Genomic DNA, 27099 nt, shown 5'->3' on the forward strand with positions numbered 1-27099 from the left:
AATATTCATTTTGGAATGTATGATAACTCTCATTAATTTCTATTTTCTTTTTCTATACAGGTATCAAGAATCTTCAGGTGTTGATAATGCAGAGTACCATCACATCATGTATAATTACGAGACACTAAAGCTGCCTCCAGAAGCAGGAGCAGCCCTGAAGATCACAGGTGTAGAAACAGAAGCTGTAGCACTCTCCGGGTCAGATTCTCTTCCTCCCGTCACGCTCTCTGCTGGCGAATCTCTGGTTCCGTCGTGCATCAATACCTCATTGACTACCACATCTCTCTCCGACAGCGTGAGACTTACAGCTCCATCCCTGTCCATAGCAGCACCGCTCACTTGCACTTCCATAACAAATGGCATTCCTCTGACTGCTGTTTCTCTTACACCAACAAATTCTCCATCTGTATCTTCTTCAGCAATTTCTAGTGGGCACTTCACTGATGGCTCGGTGCCTAGCACTCTCACTGTTGCCGCTATATCAGATGTTAATTCCTCATCTGTGAATACAAGGGAAGATTCTCTTGAAATAGGGCAAATTGTAAATACTGCCGAAGAGGGAGTGTTGGAGAACACCTTGGTTTCTTCGTCTTCAATTGATGCCGTCGTAACATCCATGGTAGCCTCTGCAGATTGCCAGGCCGTGGTAACTAACGGTCGTAAAATACCATCTCAGGTCATAGCAAAACTGCTAAGTGACGATTCCCTGAGTCTAGATATGGTACGCATCATCACTGAACAAGATATGGAAAATGCATCTCATCAGCAACAAGGTTTTAATATGCTTACGAGGCAGGGTATGCTCGTTCATACAAAATTAGCTGATAGTGATATTGTTAGTGGGAATAGTGTTAACCCATATCGTCATGTAGAAGTTTTGAACGTAAGACCTACGATTAGACTGGATGACGCAGGGTCTGCGCATTGTAGTGTCGTATGGACGTGTGCTTATTGTAGCATGGCATTTCCAAGTTCTGAAGCTGTGGGGCAACATCAGGAAAAAGAGTGTACAGATAATCAAAGCATTACTGTTGCAACACCATCGCCTTCAGCAACAGACGAGTCTCTGATAAGACAGGTCGATGGCAATACATTTGAACTAAAATTAGCTAATGATAAAGAAACTCAGAATATCAAACAGCACGTCACAAAAGAAGAACCCATCAAGCAGGAAGAACAGCAGTGGAACTCAGAACATGAAAACATTTGGACTTGCACGGTTTGTGGTAGTGACTTTGATTATTCAGAAGAATTGGGTAAACATTACTCATCTCATTCGATTCAGGACCTGTCCCTATCCTTACTAAAACTTACAGAACCACAGAGAAGAATTAAAATTAGTAATGTTGGCACAGTTTCTTTGCCTCCTGCTGATTCTGCCACTATCCCTTCAACTGTTGTTCTGAAACAGGAAAACAGTAACAACTCTGAACATGCATGGAATGCATCAGGATTTACAACTATCGAAGAAGAAATGGCCGACAATCCCGACGACACTCCTCCCCAAACTCCGCCGCAAGAAAGTTTAAGGGTTAAGAAAAAGATAGGTGTGAGAACTTCCCCGGCTGAGAAAAATGATAAGAAAAAGGGAGGCAAAAAAACTAATAATAAAGAGACCAAAACTCCTCGGCAGCGTAAGTACAAAGGCCGCGCCGTTGGTCAAGGAAGCAGGGATCCTCATACTTGTCCCATTTGTAACAAAGTTCTGAGCTGTCGGGGTAATTTAGCAAAACATTTAGTGACCCACGAATCAGATAAGCCTTTCGTGTGTAAGCCGTGTGGTTTGGGATTCAATGCCAAAAGGGACCAACAATATCATTATCTCCGGTATCATACCAACGAACGACCGAACATTTGTGAAGTGTGCGGTAAAGGTTATGTCTTTAGACAGTACCTATTGAAGCACATGGTATTTCACGGCAAGGAACGGCAATTTTCGTGCGAAATATGTGGCAAACAGTTCCTGACAGCGAAGTGTGTTGTAAGACATAAGAAAAGGCACAAAAAGGAAAAACTGTTTAATTGCACGAGCTGTTTAAAATCATTTACTGTGAATGCTGATTTGAAGGCGCACATTCGTAAGATTCACCGCAATAATAAAAAGACATTAAATGTTAAGCAGCAGCAAGATCCTCAGCATAAATTCACTCAATCGGTACAGTCACTTCAGCAAAAAATTACAGAGAACCAGTCGCTCAAGTCGAAGGATATTACGGAGTTCCTGTTGCCCAGTAGTACGACAATTTCTGCACAGTTGCTGCCAACAGATCTTGAACCTGCAGCACTGAGTGGTACAGTATCTTCTAAAGATGAGGTTTACATTGCCTCTGATCCATTAGGATCAATTATTCCCCTGAGCGGATTACCTGCCAATGAATACAGCGCAAGTGTGGCGCCTATTGGAGATCATACGACTTACGTCATGATTAATAGCACTGAAGAAGAAGTGGCATCACAGAATATGTCATCAACACATGGGCTGAACATCATGTATGCAGCAGCGACGACGCCAGCACAACAGGTCAGTACTGTATAATGATGTAATTACATAATTTTAAAGTATGTACACCAATGAAATAATGAGGCTCAGAAGTCTGGGAATACAGTAATTTGTATTGTTTATGATTTTTTTTAAGTTTAACTGAATCATATTAAATAATTTTGTTGAATCAAAATATCTATTGAGGCTGACCTTTTATTTCTTGAAGGATTTTGCTCCTTGACATTGCCACTTGCTACTTGTTCCTACGCAAATAAAAATCATTGTCTTCTAATCCTCTAAGGATCTGATGATGCACTTCGAGCGTCATCCGTTCATGTAGCTTTATAGAATACGGCTTTATTTGCTAACCTCTTGATTTTTTTTTCTCTAAAACTAACCTGTTCTATCTTCTCTCAGGGAGAGATAATGAAGATTCTAGGACTTCAACTTAATTTTTATTTACACCACAAAATGTCTTCTGTTTTCTAGCTTATTCTTATACAGTATGAGTCATGCATAATTCCAGTTCCTTTTATACTTACCCTAGGGAAGAGGCCAAAAGATTCTTTAGTCCACTAAAGGTTAATGGTATCTCATTTGATTGCCTTGTGTGTTCAGTATTCTTTTCAGAATATACATATCATTTACAAGTCCCATGCTTGACATTTTAATGTATTTGTTTTACTATGAACTAACATATCAGAGCCATGGTTCCTGATCTGCAGGTACATTACCTACAGACACTGGACCTTTTTAGTGCTTCAGCCTTTCCACCTAAATTTTCATTAGATATTATCTATCCATGAAGAATTTTAAAGGAAAATGTTTTTTAAGCAATGTGAAACTAGTTTTTTTTTTTCACAGAAACCCTCCAATTTTATTGTGTCCTCTTCCCCGCTTCGCTGGTCTCATTAACTCAGCAACATGGAAAGGGAGGATGTTTGATGAGTACCTCAGGGTACAAATGACAAAAATGCTGCAAGATTTTCAGAATTTTTTTATCTTCCTGTTATACACAAGATTGTTGAGTCCTGAGATATTTGAAGGTTACAAATGTGGAGATATATAAATGATTGATGTTTTGTTAATGTGAGAAGGACTTTGTTTTGAAAAACAATATTGAAATTGAGGAAGCGTGATGGATCAGATGGTGTAAATGCTGCTACACTTTTATACTTTTTTTTTGTTTGTTACACACAAGACTGATGTTGAGTCTTGGATATTTGAAGGCTACAAGTGTGGAGATATATATGATTGATGACTTTTTTGATGAAAGATTTGTGATGAAAATTTAATTTTTAATAACACAATTATAGTGTTGCTTTGAGTTGCTCACTGGATTGCTTAGTGGAATGACAGACTGTATGTTGGAGTTGTGATAATTTGATAGAGAAATCTCGATCCTTATAATCACACCCGATCTGTGCTACCTCTTCGGAGGACTGCAGAAGGTCAGCTCGCTGACCCTATGGCCCCCAGAGGGCGCATTCGTTGCAAGGCTCGCCTTCCTATTTGCCAGAGAGGCCTCCCTTCACCTGCGGTGAGGAGGCGCCTCTTCGGTTCAACATCTTCGATGCAGTCCCCCGCAGAGGAGCCTCGACATCGATCACCAATCACAGTTCCTGCATTGGTCCTGGACCTTTCTGCAGATCGTTCGCAATCTCCTTCAGTGGAAGGTCGTCCTTTTAAAGGACACGTTGACCTTCCACCCGACAGACCTGCCGACCTGCCGTCACCGTTCTTATATAAACCTAGCAAGGTTTCATCTGAGGACGCTAAGGCGTGCCAACGAAACCTGGCGAACGCGCTATAGTAGCTCGTCAGGCCCCGTCAACAAACCCTAACACAGGGCATCAAGGGCGTATGCGCCAATACGCACATACGTCCCAACAGGAGCCCAGCTCTTGTATGCGCTATGCACGCACTCATGCACATACGCGCCCACGTTCTCCTGTGCGCCAGGCCTTGCCTGAGCCTAAGCAATCGCGCCCACGCCCAGCTAGGCGCCAATCCTCACCTGCGTGCCAGCACTCTCCTGTGCGCCAGTGCTCTCCTGCGCGCCAACGCTCTCCTACTTGCCAGTGATCTCCTGCGCGCTAGCGCTCACGCCCAACAGTTATTTTTCCTGCGCACCCACAATCTACTGATCTGGGCGCTACTGGGAAGTCGACTAGAGTGACTTCTCCCACGTTCCAACTCTCGCCATCACGCCAGCGCTCGCCATCGCCCGCACGCATCCGCGAGGATACGCGCGTGCCCCGCGCGCACTTGCCCTTCCTCTCCTACGGATTCGCGCCCACAAGCAGCACAGGCTTCAACTGCGCTAGGGGTCTTTCTCCTGTGCGCGTGCCCTACGACTAGTACAGGCACGCGCGCCCGCGCACTCAACGCCTTGATCCTGCGCGCCAACAGTCTCCCGCACGCACTCCTGTGCGCCATCAGTCTCCTGCACGCGCTCCTGTGCGCCATCAGTCTCCCGCACGCGCTCTTGTGCGCCATCAGTCTCCCGCGCGCGATTCCCGGTATTCTCCCTCGCGCGAACACCATTATTCTCCCTCGCACGAGCGTCAATATCCTCCCGCGTGCGAGACTGCTGAACTACGAACTGCAAGGTCGCCATAGCCTCATTCCCCTCCCCACAAGCGCATACCAGCGCGCATTGTGGGAGAAGGGAAACATCTAGAGGGGTCCAGGATCCCAAAGCCTTTTCAGGCAAACCCACCAATGATGAGAACTCCTCCCAGGGATCCTTCAATTCCTGTCCCTTCAAGGGGTATATCTGACAGCGCGTCTGTCAGCCAACAGCCCTGGTTCGGTGCACTGATCAGAGCCGTAACACAGGCGTTCAAGCCTGTCTTCTCTGAGTTGGGGCACAGATCCTTGGCTGCTTCTACCCCTTTGAAGAGAAAAAGAGGATTCCAGACACGGTAACTTCTCCAAGGTCAAAACTGACTCCACGCAAGCCTTCGAGGCAGGTTCCTTCTTTCCCCCAGACTGTCTCTCATTCCCTTTCGGACGAAGATTTTCCGTCCTCAGGGGAATCACGTGAGGAGGGACTTTCCCCCATCGCACCAATGTGGGTAACCTCTCCTCGCGCCGAGATGTCTTCTCAGATGGGGATTGAAAGGAACATGCCATCCTCATTAATGCTGGAGTCCTATATCCTTCCCAGGAAGGAATCTAAGGACTCTAAAACATTACCGAAGTCCTCTACTAGGACTAGGATGGAGCCAGCTAGCCACTCGGAGAACGTCCGCGACTCTCCCCAAGAAGAGCCTTTGGGGACAGGAGACTTCGCTGCAAGTCCTACATCAGAAGGAGACCAGCAAGAGTCAGAACATGCGTTTTGGCAAGTTCTGACTCTAATGAGGGGTCTCAAAGGGTTTTCCGACCCAGAGATCCCTCCTCGAGAGGGCAAGGACACGGTCTTGGACTGTGTCTTTGGTACTCAGAAACCCTCCAAGACCAGTGCAGCACTGCCCTGGTCTCAGGGGGTTAAGAGTACCAGGGACAAGATCTCCCTACAGCTCTCCAAGATGTCCTCCTCCAACGGTTCCAGTGCCACCAACAAGCTCCTTCCACCTCCTCGCATACAGCAGAGGAGGTACTTCGACATCCTTAAGGAGCCTTGTTTAGCTCTTCCTCTCCACCACTCGCTGGAAGAGCTTACCAGGGGAGTCCCTCTTGAGAGACACTCCAACCGACAGGTCTCATTCTCGGCAACCGAGATCCTTAACCAGGAGAAAGTTGCGAAGTGTGCTATGCAAGCCACTTTGCGGCTCGACATCTGGTTGGGGACCTTAGGTATCCTAATACGTTCTGAGAGATGGAGGATGTCTCATCAAGACTCCCTCCTTCATAGGGCTTTAACATCTAAGCCCTATAAGCCTCCAGCACCACAGCAGTCCCGTCCAGTCAAGACCGCTAAAACGACGACAGCAGCGAAAACCATGGTGTCTAAGGCCTTTCCTGTCAAAGGAAGGAAAGACAAAATGTCCTCCAGGGGAGGCAAGAATCCTAGAGGGAGCAGCCGAGGCCGCAAACGCTAGGATAGGCAGTCCCCCTGCATGTCCACCAGTGGGGGGATGCCTACAAAGTAGCTCAAACAGGTGGAAGCAACTCGGGGCCGATTCCTGTACAATCTCCGTTATCAGTCTAGGATATCGCGTCACGTTCATAACATCCCTACCTCCCCTGACAACAATTCCAGTGTCATTGAACTCCCTTGCTATGGGGTCGGCAAGGGGGCAAGCCCTTCGGGCAGAAGTCCAGACCCTGTTGAAGAAGGGCGCTCTCCAAGAGGTCCTCGACGAATCTCCAGGCTTCTTCAGTCGACTCTTTCTTGTAAAGAAGGCGTCTGGAGGCTGGAGACCAGTCATCGACCTCTCAGCTCTGAACAAGTTTGTCAAACAAACTGTTCCACCAGCCGAGGCCGGAAGCGCTTGGGTTGGCAATCCCCCTGCTTGTCCACCAGTGGGGGGATGCCTACAGAGTTGTGCGACAAGGTGGCAGCAACTCGGGGCACCAGCCGCCCGTTGAGATACTACCGCTAGAGAGTTATGGGGTCCTTTGACTGGCCAGACAGTACTACATTGGATCCTTCTCTCTGGTTACGGTTCTTTCCCTTTGCCTACACATACACCGAATAGTCTGGCCTATTCTTTACAGATTCTCCTCTGTCTTCATACACCTGACAACACTACCAACAATTCTTCTTCACCCAAGGGGTTCACTACTGCACTGCAATTGTTTAGTGGTTACTTTCCTCTTTGTAAGGGTAGAAGAGACTCTTTAGCTATGGTAAGCAGCTCTTCTAGGAGAAGGACACTCCAAAATCAAACCATTGTTCTCTAGTCTTGGATAGTGCCATAGCCTCTGTACCAAGGTCTTCCACTGTCTTGGGTTAGAGTTCTCTTGCTTAAGGGTACACTCGGGCACACTATTCTATCTAATTTCTCTTCCTGTTGTTTTGTTAAAGTTTTTATAGTTTATATTGGAAATATTTATTTTAATGTTGTTACTGTTCTTAATATTTTATTTTTCCTTGTTTCCTTTCCTCACTGGGCTATTTTCCCTGTTGGAGCCCCTGGGCTTATAGCATCCTGCTTTTCCAACTAGGGTTGTAGCTTAGCAAATAATAATAATAATAATAATAATAATGCCTGGACGGTCTCCGTGATCTCTCTAGGTTATCGCGTCCCGTTCACAGACTCTCTACCTCCCCTGACAGCGAATCCAGTGTCGTTGAGCTCTTTTGCCATGGGATCGGCAAAGGGGCAGGCCCTCCGGGCCGAAGTCCAGACCATGTTGGAGAAGGACGCTCTCCAGGAGTTTGTAGACGGGTCCCCAGGCTTCTACAGTCGACTCTTTCTTGTGAGAAAGGCGTCTGGAGGCTGGAGACCAGTCATCGACCTCTCGACCCTGAACGGATTTATCAAGCAGACTCCGTTCAGCATGGAGACGGCAGACACGGTCAGACTTGCAGTGAGACCACGAGACTTCATGTGCACACTGGACCTGAAGGACACATACTTCCAGATCCCTATCCATCCGTCTTCAAGGAAGTACCTGCGATTTTGCCTAGACAACAAGATCTACCAGTTCAAGGTGCTGTGTTTCCGTCTCTCCACAGCTCCTCAGGTGTTCACCAGAGTATTCACCATCATTTCTTCGTGGGCCCACAGGATCGGCATCCGTCTTCTTCGTTATCTGGACGACTGGCTGATCCTGGCGGATTCGGAGGCAACCCTTCTTCGCCACCGAGACAGACTCCTCGAAGTTTGCCAGGATCTGGGGATCGTGGTAAATCTCAAGAAGTCCTCCCTGCAGCCCTCTCAGAAACTGGTATATCTAGGCATGGTCATAGACACCAATCTCCACAAAGCCTTCCCATCAGACGAAAGGATAGCAAGGCTGAGGAAGGTTGCGAGACCTTTCCTCAATCGAGAAGAACTCCCAGCCCAATCGTGGCTGCGTCTCCTCGGCCACCTCTCCTCCCTGACCCGTCTCGTTCCCAACAGTCGCCTCAGAATGAGATCCCTCCAGTGGCGACTCAAGTCTCGGTGGAGTCAAGGACGCGACTCACCGGACACCTTGATCCCGATGGGACCTGCGGAACGGGCGGACCTTAGTTGGTGGGTGGCAGACGAGAATCTACGAAAGGGAGTGGATCTTCTCGTCCCTTCCCCGGATTTGATGTTGTTTTCGGACGCATCAAACAAAGGGAGGGGGGCCCACGATCTGAGCCACAGGACCTCAGGCCTGTGGTCAGAATCAGAAAAGTACCTTCATATAAACCTGCTAGAAATGAAGGCCGTGTTCCTGGCACTTCAGAAGTTCCACCAAGTCCTGGCGGGCCACTCTGTGGTGGTGATGAGCAACAACACCACAGTCGTGGCTTATATCAACAAGCAGGGAGGTACCTTTTTGGAACAGCTATCCCATCTTGCAGTAGAGATCCTGAGATGGTCCGAAGTCCACTCGATTTCACTAGCGGCTCGCTTCATTCCAGGAAAAAGGAATGTGCTCGCCGACAGTCTGAGCAGAGCGACGCAGATAGTGAGTACCGAGTGGTCTTTGGATCCTCAGATAGCCAACAAAGTCCTGACTTTGTGGGGTTCCCCGACGGTGGATCTGTTCGCTACAGCGCTGAACACCAAGCTCCCGCTGTACTGCTCCCCAGTCCCGGACCCCAAGGCTCTCTGGCAGGATGCCTTCCAACAACGGTGGGACAACGTCGATGTGTACGCCTTTCCCCCGTTATGTCTGATGAGGAGGGTACTCAACAAGACCAGAACATCGGTCAATCTCTCAATGACCTTAATAGCTCCGCTATGGCATCATGCAGAGTGGTTCCCGGACCTTCTGCAGCTCCTCACGGAGATCCCGAGGGAGCTCCCTCCACGCCGCGAGCTACTCAAACAACCACACTCCAACATCTTCCACAAAGCCGTAGCTTCGCTTCGACTTCACGCCTGAAGACTATCCAGCATCTCCTCACAGAGAGAGGATTTTTGCAGCAAGTTGCAAACAGGATGTCTGGCCACCTGCACAAGTCATCCGCTGGAGTCTACCAGGCGAAGTGGCGAGTTTTCTGTGGTTGGTGCCGTGGAAGGGGTATCTCTCCCCTCGATGCCACTTTACCAGCAATAGCGGAGTTCCTCGTTTATCTGCGGGAAGAAATGCGCCTTTCAGTCTTGGCAGTGAAAGGCTATCGCTCAGCCTTAAGTCTTGCCTTAAGGCTCAAAGGAATGGACATTTCCTCCTCGCTGGAACTGTCTCTCCTCATACGGAGTTATGAACTTACCTGCCCTCAGTCGGAAGTGAGACCTCCTTCTTGGAACGTGGTTCGAGTTCTCAGGTCTCTTAAGAGACCTCCCTACGAACCATTACGCCAGGCTTCTGATCGCCACCTTACCTGGAAGACGGGGTTCAGCTAGCTTTGGCCTCGGCCAAGCGAGTCAGCGAACTTCATGGTCTCTCGTACGACGTTGCCCATTCAAGGGGATTGGGGGAGGTAACGTTCAGCTTCGTCCGTGAGTTTGTTGCCAAGACTCAGAACCCGGGAGTGCCGGACCCAAGGTTCGACTCCTTCCAGATTTCGAGTCTCCGTTCTGTAACATATGACCCAGACCATCTCCTACTGTGCCCAGTCAGGATTCTGAGGTTGTATCTTAAAAGAACAGCTGCAGTCCGCCCCCAGGTGCGAGCCTTGTTCGTGAGCACCGCGGAGACGAAGAGGAGGGTCACCAGGAATACCATCTCGGCCTGGATTCGCAAGGTAATTCATCTGGCCTTGAATCCTGACCCTCCTCCGTCACGTCGCCCTAGGGCACATGACGTCAGGAGCATGGCTACGTCCCTGGCCTTCAAGAAGAACTTTTCGGTGACGCAGGTCCTGCAAGCTGGGGTGTGGAAGCGTCAGACCACCTTCACGGCCCACTACCTGCAAGACGTGACACACAGGAGGCTCGATACGTTCTCTATCGGCCCTGTGGTGGCTGCACAACAGCTGGTCTAACCTCAAGCTCCTTATTGGACAAGTAGCAGAAGGTTGAGGGCATTGTTACCCGGTTTTAGTCTGTGTGAATGAAAAGATCTGTCTGGCCCTTTTCTTTTCTTCATCCTCTCCTCCCTTGGAGAAAAACAGCATCCTGGGTCCTTTGCACAGCTCACCTCGAACCTCTGCAGGTAAACTATGCTCAATTGTGTTCCTAATATTAAGTTGTAATACTGTCATGTCCCCATACCCTGACGAGGTGGTATTGGGAGAGTCCTAGCCTAGATTTCCATCTGAAGAACTCCAGGTCAACTTCCTAGGACGAGTCACTACTCACCTTCACACACAGCTTACGTAGGCCGCAGCAGTCTCACAACTGCCTGCGAGGACCAGGGGCCCCCTCAACCCATGGGTTCATTCAAACTCGGGTTCGGGGTCCCCGGGCAAGCCAAAGCCAGTATGGCCGGGTACTTACCGCCCTTCCTAAGGGTTAAGTCACCCCATGTAAATAGCGTGGTTTGTATTTCAGTTACGGAACAAATGACAAATTTGTAGATAATTTGTATTTTTCCTAACTATAAAAACCTTAGCTATTTACAGTTATGTGCCCGCCAGCCCTGTCCCCCAAGATAAGTCCTACCTCTAAGTAAAGTGAGCCTTTCACCGGTGTGTGTGTGTGTGGGGGGGGAGGGGGGGGGGTTAGCTAGCAACCCCTCCCTACCCCCGCTAACTAGCGGTGGGGTAGGAAACCCTCATTAAAACTTTTATGGCTCTTCTTTCAGCTACGCTGAAGTAATTACCCCATGTAAATAGCTAAGGTTTGTATAGTTAGGAAAAATACAAATTATCTACGAATTTGTCATATTTGCCCGCCAGCCCTGTCCCCCAAGACAAGTCCTACCTCTAAGTGAAGTGAGGCAGCTCACCGGTGTGTTGAGGGGGGAGGGGTAGCTAGCTACCCCTCCCCTACCCCCGTGCTAACTAGCGCAGGGGTAGTTTAACCCTTGTTAAAATCTAATGGCTCGTCACTTCAGCTACGCCGAAAGTAAACCCTATGTAAATAGCTAAGGTTTATATGGTTAGGAAAAATACAAATTATCTCCGATTTGTCATGTTTGACTGGCCCTATTCTTTTCTTTATCATCCTATCTCTTGGGGAAAGCAGCATCCTGGGTTTTCTGCATAGCTGACCTCAAACCACTGCAGGTAAACCATGCTCCCTTGTGTTCCTAGCATTAAGATTAATACTGTTACGTCCCCATACCCTAACGAGGTGGTATTGGGAGAGTCCTAGTCTACAAGTTTCCATCTAAAGAACTTCAGGTCAACTTCCTAGGACGAGTCACACTTCTTCATACCTTCACACACAGCTTGCGTAGGCCGCAGTCCTTGCGTAGCAAGGTTCTAGCGAGGTGCAGGGACTTATTTTTTGGGTGCTTACACACCCAAATAACGAGCCCTTGGGCAAAGCCAAAAGCCAGACTGGCTGGGACATCCACCCTTCCTAATGGGTGAGTCACCCCTATTAAATAGCGTGGTTTGTATGTGAGTTACGGAACAAATGACAAATTCGTAGACAATTTGTATTTTTCCTAACTATACAAACCTTAGCTATTTAACCATACTTGCCCACCAGCCCTATCCCCCTTGATGTCCTACCTCCAAGCAAAGTGAGCTCAAGCACAAATGTGTGAGATGGGGGTGGGGGGGGGTAGCAAGCTATCCTCCCCTACCCCCGCTAACTAGCGGTGTGGGTAGTAAACGCTCGTTAAAAATTAATGGCTCGTCATTTCAGCTACGCTGAAAGTAATACCCCTATTAAATAGCTAAGGTTTGTATAGTTAGAAAAATACAAATTATATACGAATTTGTCATGGCAGATTGTGGCTGTACATAAAGGCTAGTGAAAATATTTGCTGTATTAGTATGCTATGAAATATTGGATCTACATCAAATAGACACATACCTGCTTTTGATTTTTATAAGTGTAATGTGCTCATTACTTTAGATATTAAAAAATTGTACTCTTATTTGAAAGAAAAAATATGAAAAAATCCATTGCTGTACTTAAGTAAAGTCTAAAATTAATTGCCTTCAATAGCAGCTCATTCAAAACCTTTACGTTGCTGTCATGACTGTTTTTTATTGAACAGTCAATTTGATTAACTTCTATACTTTTTTACTTCATTTAAAAAAAAAAATTTCATTTATGGTTCAGATACAGTATTCATTTAATTATTTACAAAGGATTGTGTGTTAAATAACTCATTAACACACTTGGCTTATTAATCTTCATTGTGATTCAGTACCCATTATACCCAAATCTTTGTCTATTGCATGCTATAATAAAGGAATTTTTATATAATTTTTGCCATTTTGAGTAATTAAGGCAAAATATATTCAATTTCATATACAAAAAATTCAAGTTTGTTTGGAATGATACAAAAAAAACTTTGTTCCGTAACTGATATACAAACCACGCTATTTAATAGGGGTATTACTTTCGGCGTAGCTGAAATGACAAGCTATTAGAATTTTAATGAGGGTTTACTACCCCATCGCTAGTTAAGGGGGGTAGGGGAGGGTAGCTTGCTACCCCCCCCCCTCACACACACACACCTGTGCTTGAGCTCACTTTGCTCTCGGCTCGGATGGTAGGCAGATGTGTCCTCTCTCATCCTCGCCTCGCTCTTGACAGCCATTAATGCATTTTTGCTTTTTCTTTTACAGGTTTGAGTGTGAAGTTCGCCTCTGTGATTATGCGCACCTGTCCTGGATTACCCGACCGCCCCTGTGGAACATTCATGTCAGCGGTCGAGACGGACCCTCACACCCTTTGTCCTTACTGTAGAGGTCAACGGTGTGATAGTGGTAATAAGTGTGGTGAGTGTAGGGAGAGGTTTTCTCGGCGACGTAAGAAGTAGTCCAGGCGGGATATTTCTCCTTCGAAGGTTTCTTTGAAAAGAGAAAATCCCAAGGACTCTTCTTCCGTTGCCCAAACCTCCTCCGAAGCTCCCGCTTGAGCGGCCTGTTTCGAGAGACTGTCGAGCGGTAGCGTAGGCCGTGGTTCTGTTTCACAAACTCGGGGTTCGAGAGATGGCGTTGCCTCCCCTAGCGAGGCAGCTCCACCTCTCCCTCCGGGGGAGGATTTATCATTAACTAATTTGTTTCAGCTTTGGTCTTCCTTTGGGGCTCGAGGGTTCGCCCTCCAAGGAAGCTCTACTTGACATCATCCGATTGGGTGCCGCTGTCAAGCAATCGCCGACTTTGGCAGTGGTTGATCCTCTGTCTATTGTCGACGTTGTGGTGTCAGAGGTATCCAATGCGGTATATCCTAATACCGCTGCTTCTCCACATCCAAAAGTAGCTGAAGGCTTAGTTTCTCCTGTTCCTGCTCAACCTACGAGAGAGAAACTAAGTCCAACAGTCTCTCCTGCCGGTGATTCTCCTCCTTGGGGGAGTTCACTTATAGAAACTCCTCTTCGGAGGACTGCAGAAGATCAGCTTGCTGATCCTACGGCCCCCAGAGGGCGCATCCGTCGCAAGGCTCGCCTTCCTCTTCGCCGGAGAGGCCTTCCTTCACCTTATAAAGGGGTGAATAGGTGCCTCTTGGGTTCATCATCGTCGTTGCAGTCCGCCGCAGAGGAGCCTCGGCAGCATTCACCGACTGTTCCTGATTTGGTCCTGGACCTCTCAGCGGATCGTTCGCGATCCCCTTCGGTGGAAGTTCGTCCTTTCAAAGGGCACGCCGACCTTCCACCCGACAGACCTGCTGACCTGCCGTCACCGTTCCTGGCAGCTGAAGCGCTTTACGCGCCAACGAATCCTGTCTATGATAGTCAGGCACCGATCTCTATTACGGGGCAACAAGGGCGTACGCCCCATCGCGCGCATACGTCCCTTACGCGCCATGATAGTCATGCGCGCCAACGGTCTCCTGTGTGCAAGGCTTTGCCTAAGGTAGTGCGCCAGCGCTCACCTGCGCGCCACTGCGTGTCATCAACCTCCTGCGCGCCAACAACCCCCTGCGTGTCAGCGCTCGCCAACGCCCCAGCGCTCTCCAACGTGCTAGCGATCTCCTACGCGCCAGTGCCCACGTACATCTATCTCTCCTGCGCGCCCACGTACATCTATCTCTCCTGCGCGCCCACGTACATCTATCTCTCCTGCGCGCCCACGATCCTCGGATCTGGGAGCTGTAGGGAAGTCAAGGACTTCTCCTACACACCAGAGCTCGCAAATGCGCCACCTGCTGTCTCCAGCGCGCAATCGCGCGCGTTCACCTGCTCGCGCCCACGCCCATCCTCTCCAGCAGTTATGCGCTACCATCCTGACACGCGCCCGCAAGATGCGCTCTCACGCACACAGGTTCCGACTGCGCGCCCGCGCGCAAGGGATATCTCTCCTGCGCACCCGCGCCCTACGACATCTTCTGGGGCGCGCAAACTATCGCCCGCACGCCCACGGGTACAACATCCTGATCCTGTGCGCCCACGCGCGCGCGAACATTCACCCGCGCACGCGCGATCGCACAATCAGCCTCTTGCGCACTTTCCTGTTTCTCCCGCGTGTGCTTCTACGCGCCATCACTCGCCTGCGTGCCCGCGCGCGCCCTCACAATCGCCCACACGCGCATCAGCAGTCCCCTGCGCGCTCGTCGGCAGTTTCCCGCGCGCGACCCCGGGTACAGTGAGCCCTCGTTTATCGCGGTAGATAGGTTCCAGACCCGACCGCGATAGGTGAAAATCCGCGAAGTAGTGACACCATATTTACGTATTTATTTAACATGTACAGTATATTCAGACTTTTAAAACCTTCCCTTTATGTAGTACTGTTAACAAACTACCCTTTTAATGTACAGAACACTTGATGCATGTACTACAGTACCCTAAACTAAAACAGGCACAAATATTAAAGGCGATTTTATATCATGCGTTTCCTAAACACGCCAAAAAGCACGATAAAAAATGGCAACCAATGTTTTGTTTACGTTTATCTCTGATCATAATGAAGAAACAAATGCATTTACACATCTGTGTATAGGTTAGTTTTTGCATCGATTATATTGATTATTCAGTACAGTATGTTGATTTTGTTATTACCAATGTTTTACTTAATTTTTCTTAGGACTTCCAAATGAAATGTTTTTCTTTATGACGCCGCCTGAAATGACGGCGTCATAAAGTACGCTCAGTAAACAACCACGCTCAGTAAACAAACGAAGGCATTTAACGCGCATGATGAAAGTGATAAATAATGATATAACAGTAAAAGCTTTTAGAAAATATGTTATTACAAATATTATTTACCGTATCTATATAAAATCATACATACGTAGCAAAGCAGGAAAACAATTTACGAGAGAGAGAGAGAGAGAGAGAGAGAGAGAGAGAGAGAGAGAGAGAGAGAGAGAGAGAGAGAGAGAGAGAGAGAGAGAGAGAGAGAGAGAGTTGTTTTACGTATGTAAATGTAAATTTTAAACAAAAAAAATAGCCCCATTTCATATAAAATAGGTTATTACAAATATTTTACTTTATCATATTACAGTAGTCTGTATAATACAGTACTGTAAAGTTCAGTACAGTATGTTGTTGTTAGTCGTGGCGATGAAATTCTCACGAAACAAAAACACGGTATTCGATTACAACAGCTGATTCATTCTCTCTCTCTCTCTCTCTCTCTCTCTCTCTCTCTCTCTCTCTCTCTCTCTCTCTCTCTCTCTCTCTCTCTCTCTGGGCTACTTTTCACTACCTCCCATTCCCTACCTCTCTCTATCTCTCTAACAAATGATATCTTTGTTGCTCCTCAAAGTTTCATTTATATTGAAAATCAATCATGATTCAATTTTCCTTACTTTCTCCAATCTCGCACCATCGGTTACATCGCGGTATTTTCGAAATTTCCGGAAAATCCGCGATATATGTATATACATGCGTTATGAAAAAAATCCGCGAAGTGGTGAATCCGCGATGGTCGAACCGCGAAGTAGCGAGGGATCACTGTATTTCCTTTCGCGCGAGCGCCAATACCCTCCCGCACGCGAGGTTGCAGGACAACGCACGGCAAGGTCGCCATCACCACATTCCCCTCCCCGCAAGCGCAGAACAGTGCGCTCGGCGGTGGAAGGGAAGCTTCCAGAAAGGTCCAGGAACACTTCTTCTTCTTCTTTTCGGGCAAACCCCCCTATGGAAACTCCTCCTAGGGCTCTATCGATCCGCCCCTCCAGAGGGAGTGTCTGACAGCGCTGCTGTCAGCCAACAGCCGTGGTTTGGGCCACTAATCAGAGCGGTTACACAGGCTTTCAAGCCTGTTCTTTCTGAATTGGGCCACAAATCCTTGGCTGCATCTACCCCTCTGAAGAGAAAAAGACGAGTTTCGGACGCGGTGACTTCTCCAAGAACTAAGCTGTCTCCTCGTAAGCCCTTGAGGCAGGTTCCCTCCCCCCCCAGACTTTGTCTCCCTCCCTGTCGGATGAGGATTTCCTGTCCTCAGGGGAGTCACGTGAGGTGGGACGTTCCCCCATCGCACCAATGAGGGAAACCCCACCTCGCGTTGAAAAGTCTTCCCGGGTAGGGGCAAAGAAGAACTTGCCCCCGTCTTTGTTAGAGTCCTGCATCCTTCCCAGGAAGGAGTCGAAGGACTCGAAGACAATACCAAAATCCTCAACGATACTTAGGACGGAGCCAGCTAGTCACTTGGAGAACGTCCGCGATTCTCCCCAAGAAGAGCCTTTACTTCGCTGCAAGTCCGACATCCGGAGGAGAACTACAGGAGTCAGAACATGCATTATGGCAGGTTCTGACTCTTATGAGGACTCTCAATGGGTTTGCCAAACCAGAGATTCTCCCTCGAGAGGGCAAAGACACGGTCTTGGACCGAGTATTTCGAACTCCAAAACCTTCTAAGGCCAGTGCGGCTCTACCCTGGTCTCAGGGGGTTAAGAGTACCAGGGACAAGATCGTGGTCCAGCTCTCTGAATTAGCTTCCTCCAACCGCTCCAGTGCCGGCAACAAGTTTCTTCCACCTCCTCGTGTACAGCAGAGGAGGTACTTCAAGATCCTGGTGGAGCCTTGTTTAGCTCTTCCTCTTCACCATTCTTTGGATGAGCTTACCAGGGAATCCCTCTTGAGAGACTCTTCAACCGGCAGGTCTCATTCTCGGCAACTGAGATCCTTAAACAGGAGAAGGTTGCGAAGTGTGCTATGCAAGCCACTTCGTGGCTGGATATCTGGTTAGGGACCTTAGGTATCCTGATACGCTCTTAGGATTTCTCCAAAGAACGTACCAGGAAAGCTATGGAGACGTTCTTCCTCTCAGGCACTCGCACGATCGAGTTTCTGGCCCACCAAGTCTCGAACTTGTGGGCAAACACCATCTTGAAACGTCGAGATGCGGTAGCTGAGAGGTTCCATCAGAAGGTCCCTAGCACCGAGATAAACAGGCTCAGGCATTCTTCCTTGGAAGGAACAAATCTGTTTGAGCCTAAAGACATGGAACATGCAGCTGAGAGGTGGAGGAAGTCCCACCAAGACTCCCTCCTGCTTAGGGCTTTGACATCCAAGCCCTATAAGCCTCCAGCACCATAGCAGTCCCGTCCTACCAAGACCACGAAACCGACAACGGCAGTGAAGACAGTGGTGTCTAAGCCCTTTCCTGTCAAGGACAGTAAAGACAAAAAGTCCTCCAGGGGAGGTAAAAAACCTAGATGGAGCAGCCGAGGCCGCAAACGCTAGGATTGACAGTCCCCCTGCATGTCCACCAGTGGGGGGATGCCTACAAAGTTGCGCAGGCAGGTGGCAGCAACTCGGGGCCGATTCCTGGACGATTTCCGTAATCAGTCAGGGATATCGCGTCCCGTTCACAACATCTCTACCTCCCCTGACGGCGGATCCAGTGTCATTGAGCTCCCTTGCCATGGGATCAGCAAGGGGGCAAGCCCTTCGAGCAGAAGTCCAGACCCTAATGAAGAAGGGCGCTCTCCAAGAGGTCCTCGACGGGTCCCCAGGCTTCTTCAGTCGACTCTTTCTTGTAAAGAAGGCGTCTGGAGGCTGGAGACCAGTCATCGACCTCTCAGCTCTGAACAAGTTTGTCAAACAAACACCGTTCAGCATGGAGACCATAGACACGGTCAGGCTAGCTGTGAGACCACAAGACTCCATGTATACACTGGATCTGAAGGACGCGTACTTCCAGATTCCAGTCCATCCGTCTTCAAGGAAGTACTTAAGATTCAGCCTAGACAACAAGGAGTACCAGTTCAAGGTGCTGTGTTTCGGTCTCTCCACAGCACCACAGGTTTTCACCAAAGTGTTCACCCTAATATCTTCGTGGGCACACAGGATCGGCATCCGTCCTCCGTTATCTGGACGACTGGCTGATCCTAGCAGACTCGGTGTCATCCCTTCTTCTACACTGAGACAAACTTCTGGGACTTTGCCAGGATCTGGGGATCATGGTAAATCTCGAGAAGTCCTCTCTGCTTCCCGCTCAAAGAGTGGTATATCTAGGCATGATTATAGACACCAATCTCCACAAAGCGTTCCCACCAGACGACAGGATAGCAAGGCTGAGGAAGGTCGCAAGCCCTTTTCTCAGACGAGAAGAACTTCCAGCCCAAACGTGGTTACGTCTCCTCGGTCACCTCTGGTCTTTGGCTCGTCTAGTTCCCAACGGTCGCCTCAGGATGAGATCCCGATTCCCCGGATGTCATGATCCCTAGGGGACCTGCGGAACGGACGGACCTCCAGTGGTGGGCGACAGACGAGAACCTACGAAAAGGAGTGGATCTTCTCGTCCTCCCCCCGGATTTGATGCTGTTTTCGGACGCCTCAAAGAAAGGGTGGGGGGCCCACATACTGCACCACACGACCTCAGGCTTATGGTCAGAATCAGAAAAGTGCCTCTATATAAATCTTATAGAGATGAAGGCCGTATTTTTGGCCCTTCAACAGTTCCAACAATACCTGGCGGGTCACTCTGTGTTGGTGATGAGCGACAACACGACAGTAGTGGCTTACATCAACAAACAAGGAGGTACCTTTTCGAAGCAGCTATCCCATCTTGCAGTAGAGATACTGAGATGGACGACCGAAGTCCACTCGATTCCACTATCAGCTTGCTTCATTCCAGGCAAGAGGAATGTGCTCGCCGAAATTCTGAGCAGAGCGTCTCAGATAGTGAGTACCGAGTGGTCTTTGGATCATCTAGTAGCCAACAAAGTCCTGACTTTGTGGGGTTCCCCAACTGTGGATCTGTTCGCAACAGCGCTGAACTTCAAGCTTCCGCTGTACTGCTCCCCAGTCCCGGATCCCAAGGCGCTCTGGCAAGATGCCTTCCAACAACGGTGGGACAACATTGACGTTTACGCCTTTCCCACGTTCTGTCTGATGAGGAGGGTGCCCAACAAGACCAGAATTTTGGTCAATCTTTCAATGACCCTCATAGCTCCGCTATGGCATCACGTGGAATGGTTTCCGAACCTTCTTCAACTCCTAACGGAACTTTCGAGAGAACTCCCTCCACGACACGATCCACTCAGACAATCTCATGCCAACATCTTCCACAAAGCTGTAGCTTCACTACGACTTCACGCCTGGAGACTATCCAGCATCTCCTCGCTGAGAGAGGATTTTCGCAACAAGTTGGGATCAGGATGTCTGGACATCTGCGAAAGTCATCCGCAGCTATCTACCAGGCAAAGTGGAAAGTCTTCTGTGGTTGGTTTCGTGGAAGGGGTATCTCTCCACTCTATGCCTCTATTCCAACAATAGCAGAGTTCCTCATGTATTTGCGGGAAGAAATGCGCCTTTCAGTCTCGGCGGTGAAAGGCTATCGCTCAGCCTTAAGTCTAGCCTTCAGGCTCAAAGGAATGGACATTTCTTCTTCGCTGGAACTTTCCCTACTCATACGAAGTTATGAACTTACTTGCCCTCAGTCGGAAGAGTGACCTCCTCCATGGAATGTGGTTCGAGTTTTCAGGTATCTTAAGAGACCTCGTTATGAACCATTACGCCAGGCTTCGGACTGCCACCTAACTTGGAAGACGGTGTTCCTACTAGCTTTGGCTTCGGCCAAGCGGGTTAGTGAACTTCTTGGTCTCTCGTATGACATCGCCCATTCAAGGGGATGGGGGGAGGTAACGTTCAGATTCGTCCCTGAGTTTATTGCTAAGACTCAGAATCCGGGAGTAGCAGATCCTCGGTTCGACTCCTTCCAGATTTCGAGTCTCCGTTCTGTAACAGATGACCCAGACCATCTCCTACTATGCCCAGTAAGGAGTTTGAGGCTATATCTCAAAAGAACAGCTGCAGTCCATCCTCAGGTGCCAGCATTATTTGTTAGCACAGGGAGGACTAAGAGGAGGGTCACCAAGAACACCATCTCGGCTTGGATTTGTAGGGTGATTCATCTGTCCCTGAATCCAGACCCTCCTCCGTCACGTCGCCCTAGAGCACATGATGTCAGGGGCGTAGCTACGTCTCTGGCCTTCAAAAAGAATTTCTCAGTCACGCAGGTTCTTCAAGCTGGGGTGTGGAAGCGTCAGACGACCTTCACAGCCCACTACCTGCAAGATGTGACTCACAGGAGGCTCGATACGTTTTCTATCGGCCCTGTGGTGGCTGCACAACAGCTGGTTTAAAACCTCAAGCTCCTTATTGGACAAGTAGCAGAAGGTTGCGGGCATTGTTACCCAGTTTTAGTCTGCATGAATGAAAAGGTTTGTCTGGCCCTTATTCTTTTCTTCATCTTCCCCTCTCTTGGGGAAAGCAGCATCCTGGGCTCTCTGCATAGCTGACCTCAAACCACTGCAGGTAAACCATGTTTCCTTGTGTTCCTAGTATTAAGCTAATACTGTCACGTCCCCATACCCTGACGAGGTGGTATTGTGAGAGTCCTAGACTAAAGTTTCCATGTAAAGAACTTCAGGTCAACTTCCTAGGACGAGTCACACTTCATTATACCTTCACACACAGCTTTCGTAGGCCGCAGTTCTTGCATAGCAAGGTTATAGCGAGGTGCAGGGACTCCTTAGTTTCGAGTGCTAACTCAAATAATGAGCCCCCGGGCAAAGCCAAAAGCCAGTACTGGCTGGGACGTCCACCCTTCCTAATGGGTGAGTCACCCCTATTAAATTGCGTGGTTTGTATGTGAGTTACGGAACAAATGACAAATTCGTAGATAATTTGTATTTTTCCTAACTATACAAACCTTAGCTATTTAATCAAACTTGCCTGGCAGCCCTATCCCCTTTGAAGTCCTACCTCCAAGCAAAGTGAGCTCAAGCACAGGTGTGTGTGAGGGGGGCGTAGCAAGCTACCCTCCCTTACCCCCGCTAACTAGCGATGAGGTAGTAAACCCTCGTTAAAATTCTAATGACTCGTCATTTCAGCGACGCCGAAAATAGTACCCCTATTAAATAGCTAAGGTTTGTATTGGTAGGAAAAATATAAATTATCTACGAATTTGTCATGTTTGCCTATAAAATGAGCACTATTGTATTGGAGAAGTATTGATCTAAAAGCTCAAGTTAGAGATGACTGGCGAAATCTAATTGAGGCCCTTTGCGTCAATAGGTATAGGAGATGATGATGATTGTTAAACCTGTGATGAATGATTTTCTCATTCATGTTTTTTTCTTCTCAATATACCTGTTCTCTTTAGGTGGAGGAACTGAGCAGAGGTCATTTAAGTCAAAGTGACCTAAGTCAGGGACAACATATGTTGGTTGGCACTACGTTAGGAGATGCAGCCAGTCAGTTAAGCGAAGGTACTCTCCAACACATCGAGAGTCAAACAGATCTACAGCATCAAGCACAGGAAACTCAAACCTTAGCTGCAGGTTTGTTAGATTTATAATACTTAATTCTGTATAGTACTGTAAGGGGTAGAAGTAAAATATCTGAGTCGTTGGCGTTCGGTGTTACTTGATCTAAAATATTTTTAACCTGATGTCTAGTAGTTTATAGAATAAAAATATAATGGTAGTTGTTATAATCATATGGTGAAATGAAGGATTTATTCATAGCAAATTCCAGTTGTCAGGAATTAAAGACTGAAATAAAATTTCATCCTTTTATCAAAGCATTTATTGCTTCAGTGTTATGAAGCTTCATCTGTGGTGGATAATGGGGGAGAGTGGGCTGTGGCACCCTAGCAGTACCAGCCGAACTCGGTTGAGTCCCTTGTCAGGCTGGGAGGAACGTAGAGAGGAGAGGTTCCCTTTTTTGTTTCATTCGTTTGATGTCGGCTATCCCCCCAAATTGGGGGAAGTGCCTTGGTATATGTTTGTATAAACTTGGTAAACCTATTAATAAATTACAATGAAAATTATGCAGTTAGACCATTGGCATATTTGTTCTGTTGAAGATACAGATTGTCTCATTTTATAAAATGCCGTACACTTTGGATTGCTTGCCTCAGCACTGCATTGACAAGAAAGTGTAATTAGGTACTGGGAGATTTTATAATTTTAATTGTCCATACTTGCAAGTCACAGAGCATGGAGTCTTGACCATGAAAAAACTGTTTGTTCCAACACAGAGTACTTACCTCGAACTACTTTCTTAGGAGTATCTGGGATCTCCTCCCAACCGACCAGAATTTTGTGTTGTTTACCCTACTCCCGTTTTTTATGCGGGGGAACCTCTGGCGGAGTGATATGCGCCACGAGGCGACCCGGGGTCAGAGAGCCAGTAAGTTTTCTGGTCGCGTCGTGATAACATCTCGACGCGCTCTCCTTACCCAGTGCGACCCTTTGTGTCCCACGCGGTCCCCACGTGGTCCCATTGTGTTCATTCCATACCCTTTCCTACCCTTTCCCTCTGTGTTCCTGTGTCTCGCGGTGCTTTGCTAGTTCGTTATGGAGCATCCCCGTCGTTGTCCTGGGCCTATGGCCGGTAAATATTGTGGGGCTTTCCTATCCAAGCCGGAGGTCAACCCTCACTCCTTGTGTTCGTCGTGTAGGGGCAGCGTATGTTCCCCTACAGCCACGTGGCCGGAGTGCGAGTCCTGGAACGAGGTGCTGTGGGTGCGCTACAGCACCAACAAGAAGAAGGCGTCCAAGAGGTCACCTAAGAAGTCGAGCTTCTCGTCGCCGCTTGCTTCGCCCGATGCCTCTTCGGATAGAGCTTCTCAGCCGCCTTCCCCTACCCAGAGTAGGGGACGAGGTAAGTCCGTTGCGGGGAAGGGGCCCATTGCTCTTCCCCAGGAGTCTGTGATGCCTGTTAGTGGGGATGATATGTCGGTTCAGGCAAGTGGGGGCCCTGAGGGAGGGACGGGAGTGTATTCGGACGACGGAGTCCTGGTGCCAGCAGGGCCCGTCTCTTCCAACGATCCTATGTGGGGAAAGGCTCTTCCCCCGCTTCTTGGGCCTGCATTTCAGGTACGTCAGCAGCCGGGGGAGACGCCGAGAAGGAGGACTCACCGTCGTCGGACCCCCTCGCATGGGTGCCGCCGAGGACGCCCTTCAGGTCGCCCATGAGACTGAAGGAAGAATTCGAGGCGTGGTTTCCCAGTAAGAAGTTGCCTCGCTCTCCCCCAGTGCCTTCAGCAACGCTCCCTCCCGTCTTCCTGGAGCCTTCATCACCAATGGACCAGCACGAAGAACCGCCAGCGGCGCGGGACGACTCAGACTATTCAGCGCGGTCCTTCAGATCTTCGGTCTCATCTTTCGAGTCATACTCTTTCTCCTCGGAGGACAGAGGTCCGAGGGACCCGAAGAGGAGACGAGAGAGGTCCCTCCCGTTCCTATTCCCGTTCCAGATCTCGCCACGCCAGGAGGCACTCTAGATCCCCCAGAAGGAAGCACAGGAGAAGCCATTCTCCTAGCGAGGAATGGGTGCGAGTCGCCATCCCACGCAGCCACCTCCTAGGAGCTTCAGCAGTCCCGGGTACCTCTGGCTGGCTCCCAAGAGCTCGTTCTCCCTCCACGAAGTACGTCCCCTACAGCAGGTCCGAGTGTCGGCGAAAATCCTCACTTCAGGCTCCGGTCGACAGGCATAAATCCGCGAAGGTTCCGACTCCATCCGCCCAGTGGAGAGAGTCGCCCCTTCGGCCTGGCAGCCGTGTCCCAGCCTCCAAGATTTTGACAGGCCGTCCGGAGCGTGAGAGACAGCCAGTGACCACGAGGAAGCCCGCAGCAGCTTGGTCCTCCGCAGGGAGAGACAGGTCCAGGACGAAGGCCTCCGTCCCAGCGGCGATGCCCGTTCTCCGACCAGAACCGCCGAAGTCGTACCACGACAAGAAGATGCCACTACCTCGAGCGGAGCCCCCCGTCGTAGGTGTGCCTTCTCAGGCAGAGGACCAGCCAGCAGAAAGCCTAGGAGATGGCGGGGAAGGCTCAACGGACAAGGCCTCCGCGTATAGAAAAGTGCTAGCCCTCATCAGGCGCCATCACAGGCTAGACGAGCCGAAGCCCGCGACAGATGAAGACTGGCTCTCTGGCCTCAGCAGGTTGGTGGACACCCCCATACAGCAGAGGCCCTCGCTGGCTCTTCCCCTGGCTAGAGATGTTAGGCTGGGCATGGAGCATATCAAGAAGGTAGTAGCCAGCCATGCGGATGCCCCCAAGAGTCAGAGCGCCTCCAAACTCCTCCAAGGTCTCAAGACTCAGAAGCACTTTTATCTCCCTGAGGGGCGCCATGCAGGTCCCTGTACGGTGGAACCAGCAATCGCCATCCTAAGCCAGGGGGCCTCGGAAGATAGAGCGTCCTCCGCCCCAGTTTGCTTCTCTCCGTCGGAGGCCTCCATGATGGAGGATTTGGCCCTGGACTTAGTCTACGTTTCATCGTGGCTAGACTGGTGGGCCTGCACATTAGTGGGTTTTCAGGCCTCACACGACCTCTCGGTCCCCGAGAACTAGAGCTTGCTAAAGAAACTGATTAGCTCGGGGGAAAGGCCCTCAAGTTCCTGTCCCACCAGTCCCTCTCTCAGGCAGCCAACTGGGTACTTCGAAAGAGGGATACGGTACTTAGTAAGCTAGTCAGGAGGCTTCCAGACAGTGAAGCGAGAGCCCTGAGGAACTTACCCCTGTGGGGAGAGTCAGTGTTCCCCTGAAGGCTATGGAAGAGACGGTGGAGAGGGTCAGGAAACTGAAGGGTGCGGGAGAGCCCAGACCCCCTCCAGCAAGAAGACCTGCCCATAGGAGACCCTCTTCAGACGTCTCTCACCCTTCCCGCGCCTCACCTAACCAACCCAGAAGGGACGCCCCGGCAGCGACCTGGCTCCAGTCTTCGCAGCCCCCCATAGGGGAGCTTCGACCCCGCAGACAGCCTTCAGACCGTCCTACTCGAGCTCCAGGAGGGGACGCTCTGGCTGCGCCTCTTGAAGGAGGTAGGAGGGGAGGCTCCCTACTCCTGCCGAAGCCTCAGGTGGGGGGATGCCACAAACAATCTTGGCAAGCATGGCGGAACCACGGAGCGGATCCGAGGACCGTAGCAGTACTAAAGGAGGGATACAGGTTGCCCTTCCTAGCGAACCCGCCTCCTCTGATCCCAGATCAACAGGCAGAGTGGTTGGCACCCAAGGACCCCTTGAGAATAGCAGCGTTGCAGGAGGAAGTTTCGGCAATGCTGGCGAAAGGTGCAGTAGAACCAGTCAAGAACCCAGGCCCGGGGTTCTACAGCAGGCTCTTCCTGGTGGAGAAAGCGACAGGGGGCTGGAGACCGGTCATAGACCTCTCAGCCCTCAACAAATTCGTGTGCAAGACCGACTTCAAGATGGACACCGCAAAATCGGTCCTAGCGGCCTTGAGGGAGGAGGACTTCATGATGTCCATAGACAGCAAGGACGCCTACTTCCAGGTCCCTGTCCATCCCTCCAGCAGGAAGTACCTAAGGGTGAAATGGGGTACCCAGACGTTGCAGTTCAGAACCCTTTGCTTCGGACTGTCGACAGCTCCTCAGGTCTTCACGAGGGTCTTCGCAACGGTTTCAGCCTGGGCACACGAACAGGGCATCCGCCTGATTCGGTACCTAGACGAATGGTTGTTACTTTCAGCCTCAGAGGAAGCACTGAAGGAGCAAGGCGCGAAGCTCCTGCGGTTCTCCAATGTCTTTGGTATCATCATCAACCTGGGGAAGTCTCAGCTGATACCCTCCACCAGGATGACCTACTTAGGAATGGTCCTAGACTCCCGGTTGGCGAGAGCCTTCCCCTCCGCGGAGAGACTGGACAACCTAGAGCAGATACCCTGGCCCCTCCTGTTGGGCCAGCCCAGGAGAGCCAATGACTGGCAAAGACTGATAGGCCACCTCGTGTCGTTGGAGAAGCTAGTCCCCCAGGGGAGGCTCAAGCTCAGGAGCGTGCAGTGGAACCTGAAAGAGCTCTGGAACCAGGGGGACTCCCCGCACAAGATAGTCCCGGTGTCCCAGGAGACGAAGGAAGTCTGGGGATGGTGGCTCGTCAGAACGAACACCCTCAAGAGAATGCCCTTCGCAACCAACCCCCTGAAGATGCTGTTGTTCACGGACGCATCCAAGGAGGGTTGGGGTGCCCATCTTCTCGACAAAACAGCAAAAGGAAAATGGAAAGTCGAGGAGACAAACCTGCACATAAACGTGCTGGAGATGATGGCCGTACAAAGGGCATGCCGGGAGTTCGTCCTTCTACTCCGAGGAAA

At 49.7% G+C, this 27099-nt stretch overlaps 1 protein-coding gene across 2 annotated transcripts in view; it reads left to right on the top strand.

The window, feature by feature from the left end:
* Nucleotides 1–27099, top strand: part of LOC137650961 (uncharacterized) — a 70127-nt gene that overhangs the window by 26255 nt on the left and 16773 nt on the right. For both annotated transcript variants that reach the window (XM_068384104.1, XM_068384110.1), the window contains exons 2-3: nucleotides 61–2521; nucleotides 22143–22320. In XM_068384104.1, the coding sequence (XP_068240205.1) occupies nucleotides 61–2521; nucleotides 22143–22320 (2639 nt within the window). The remainder of the gene's footprint in view (nucleotides 1–60; nucleotides 2522–22142; nucleotides 22321–27099) is intronic.

Source organism: Palaemon carinicauda, chromosome 1 (genome assembly GCF_036898095.1).
Source record: "Palaemon carinicauda isolate YSFRI2023 chromosome 1, ASM3689809v2, whole genome shotgun sequence".
Lineage (NCBI taxonomy): Eukaryota > Metazoa > Arthropoda > Malacostraca > Decapoda > Palaemonidae > Palaemon > Palaemon carinicauda.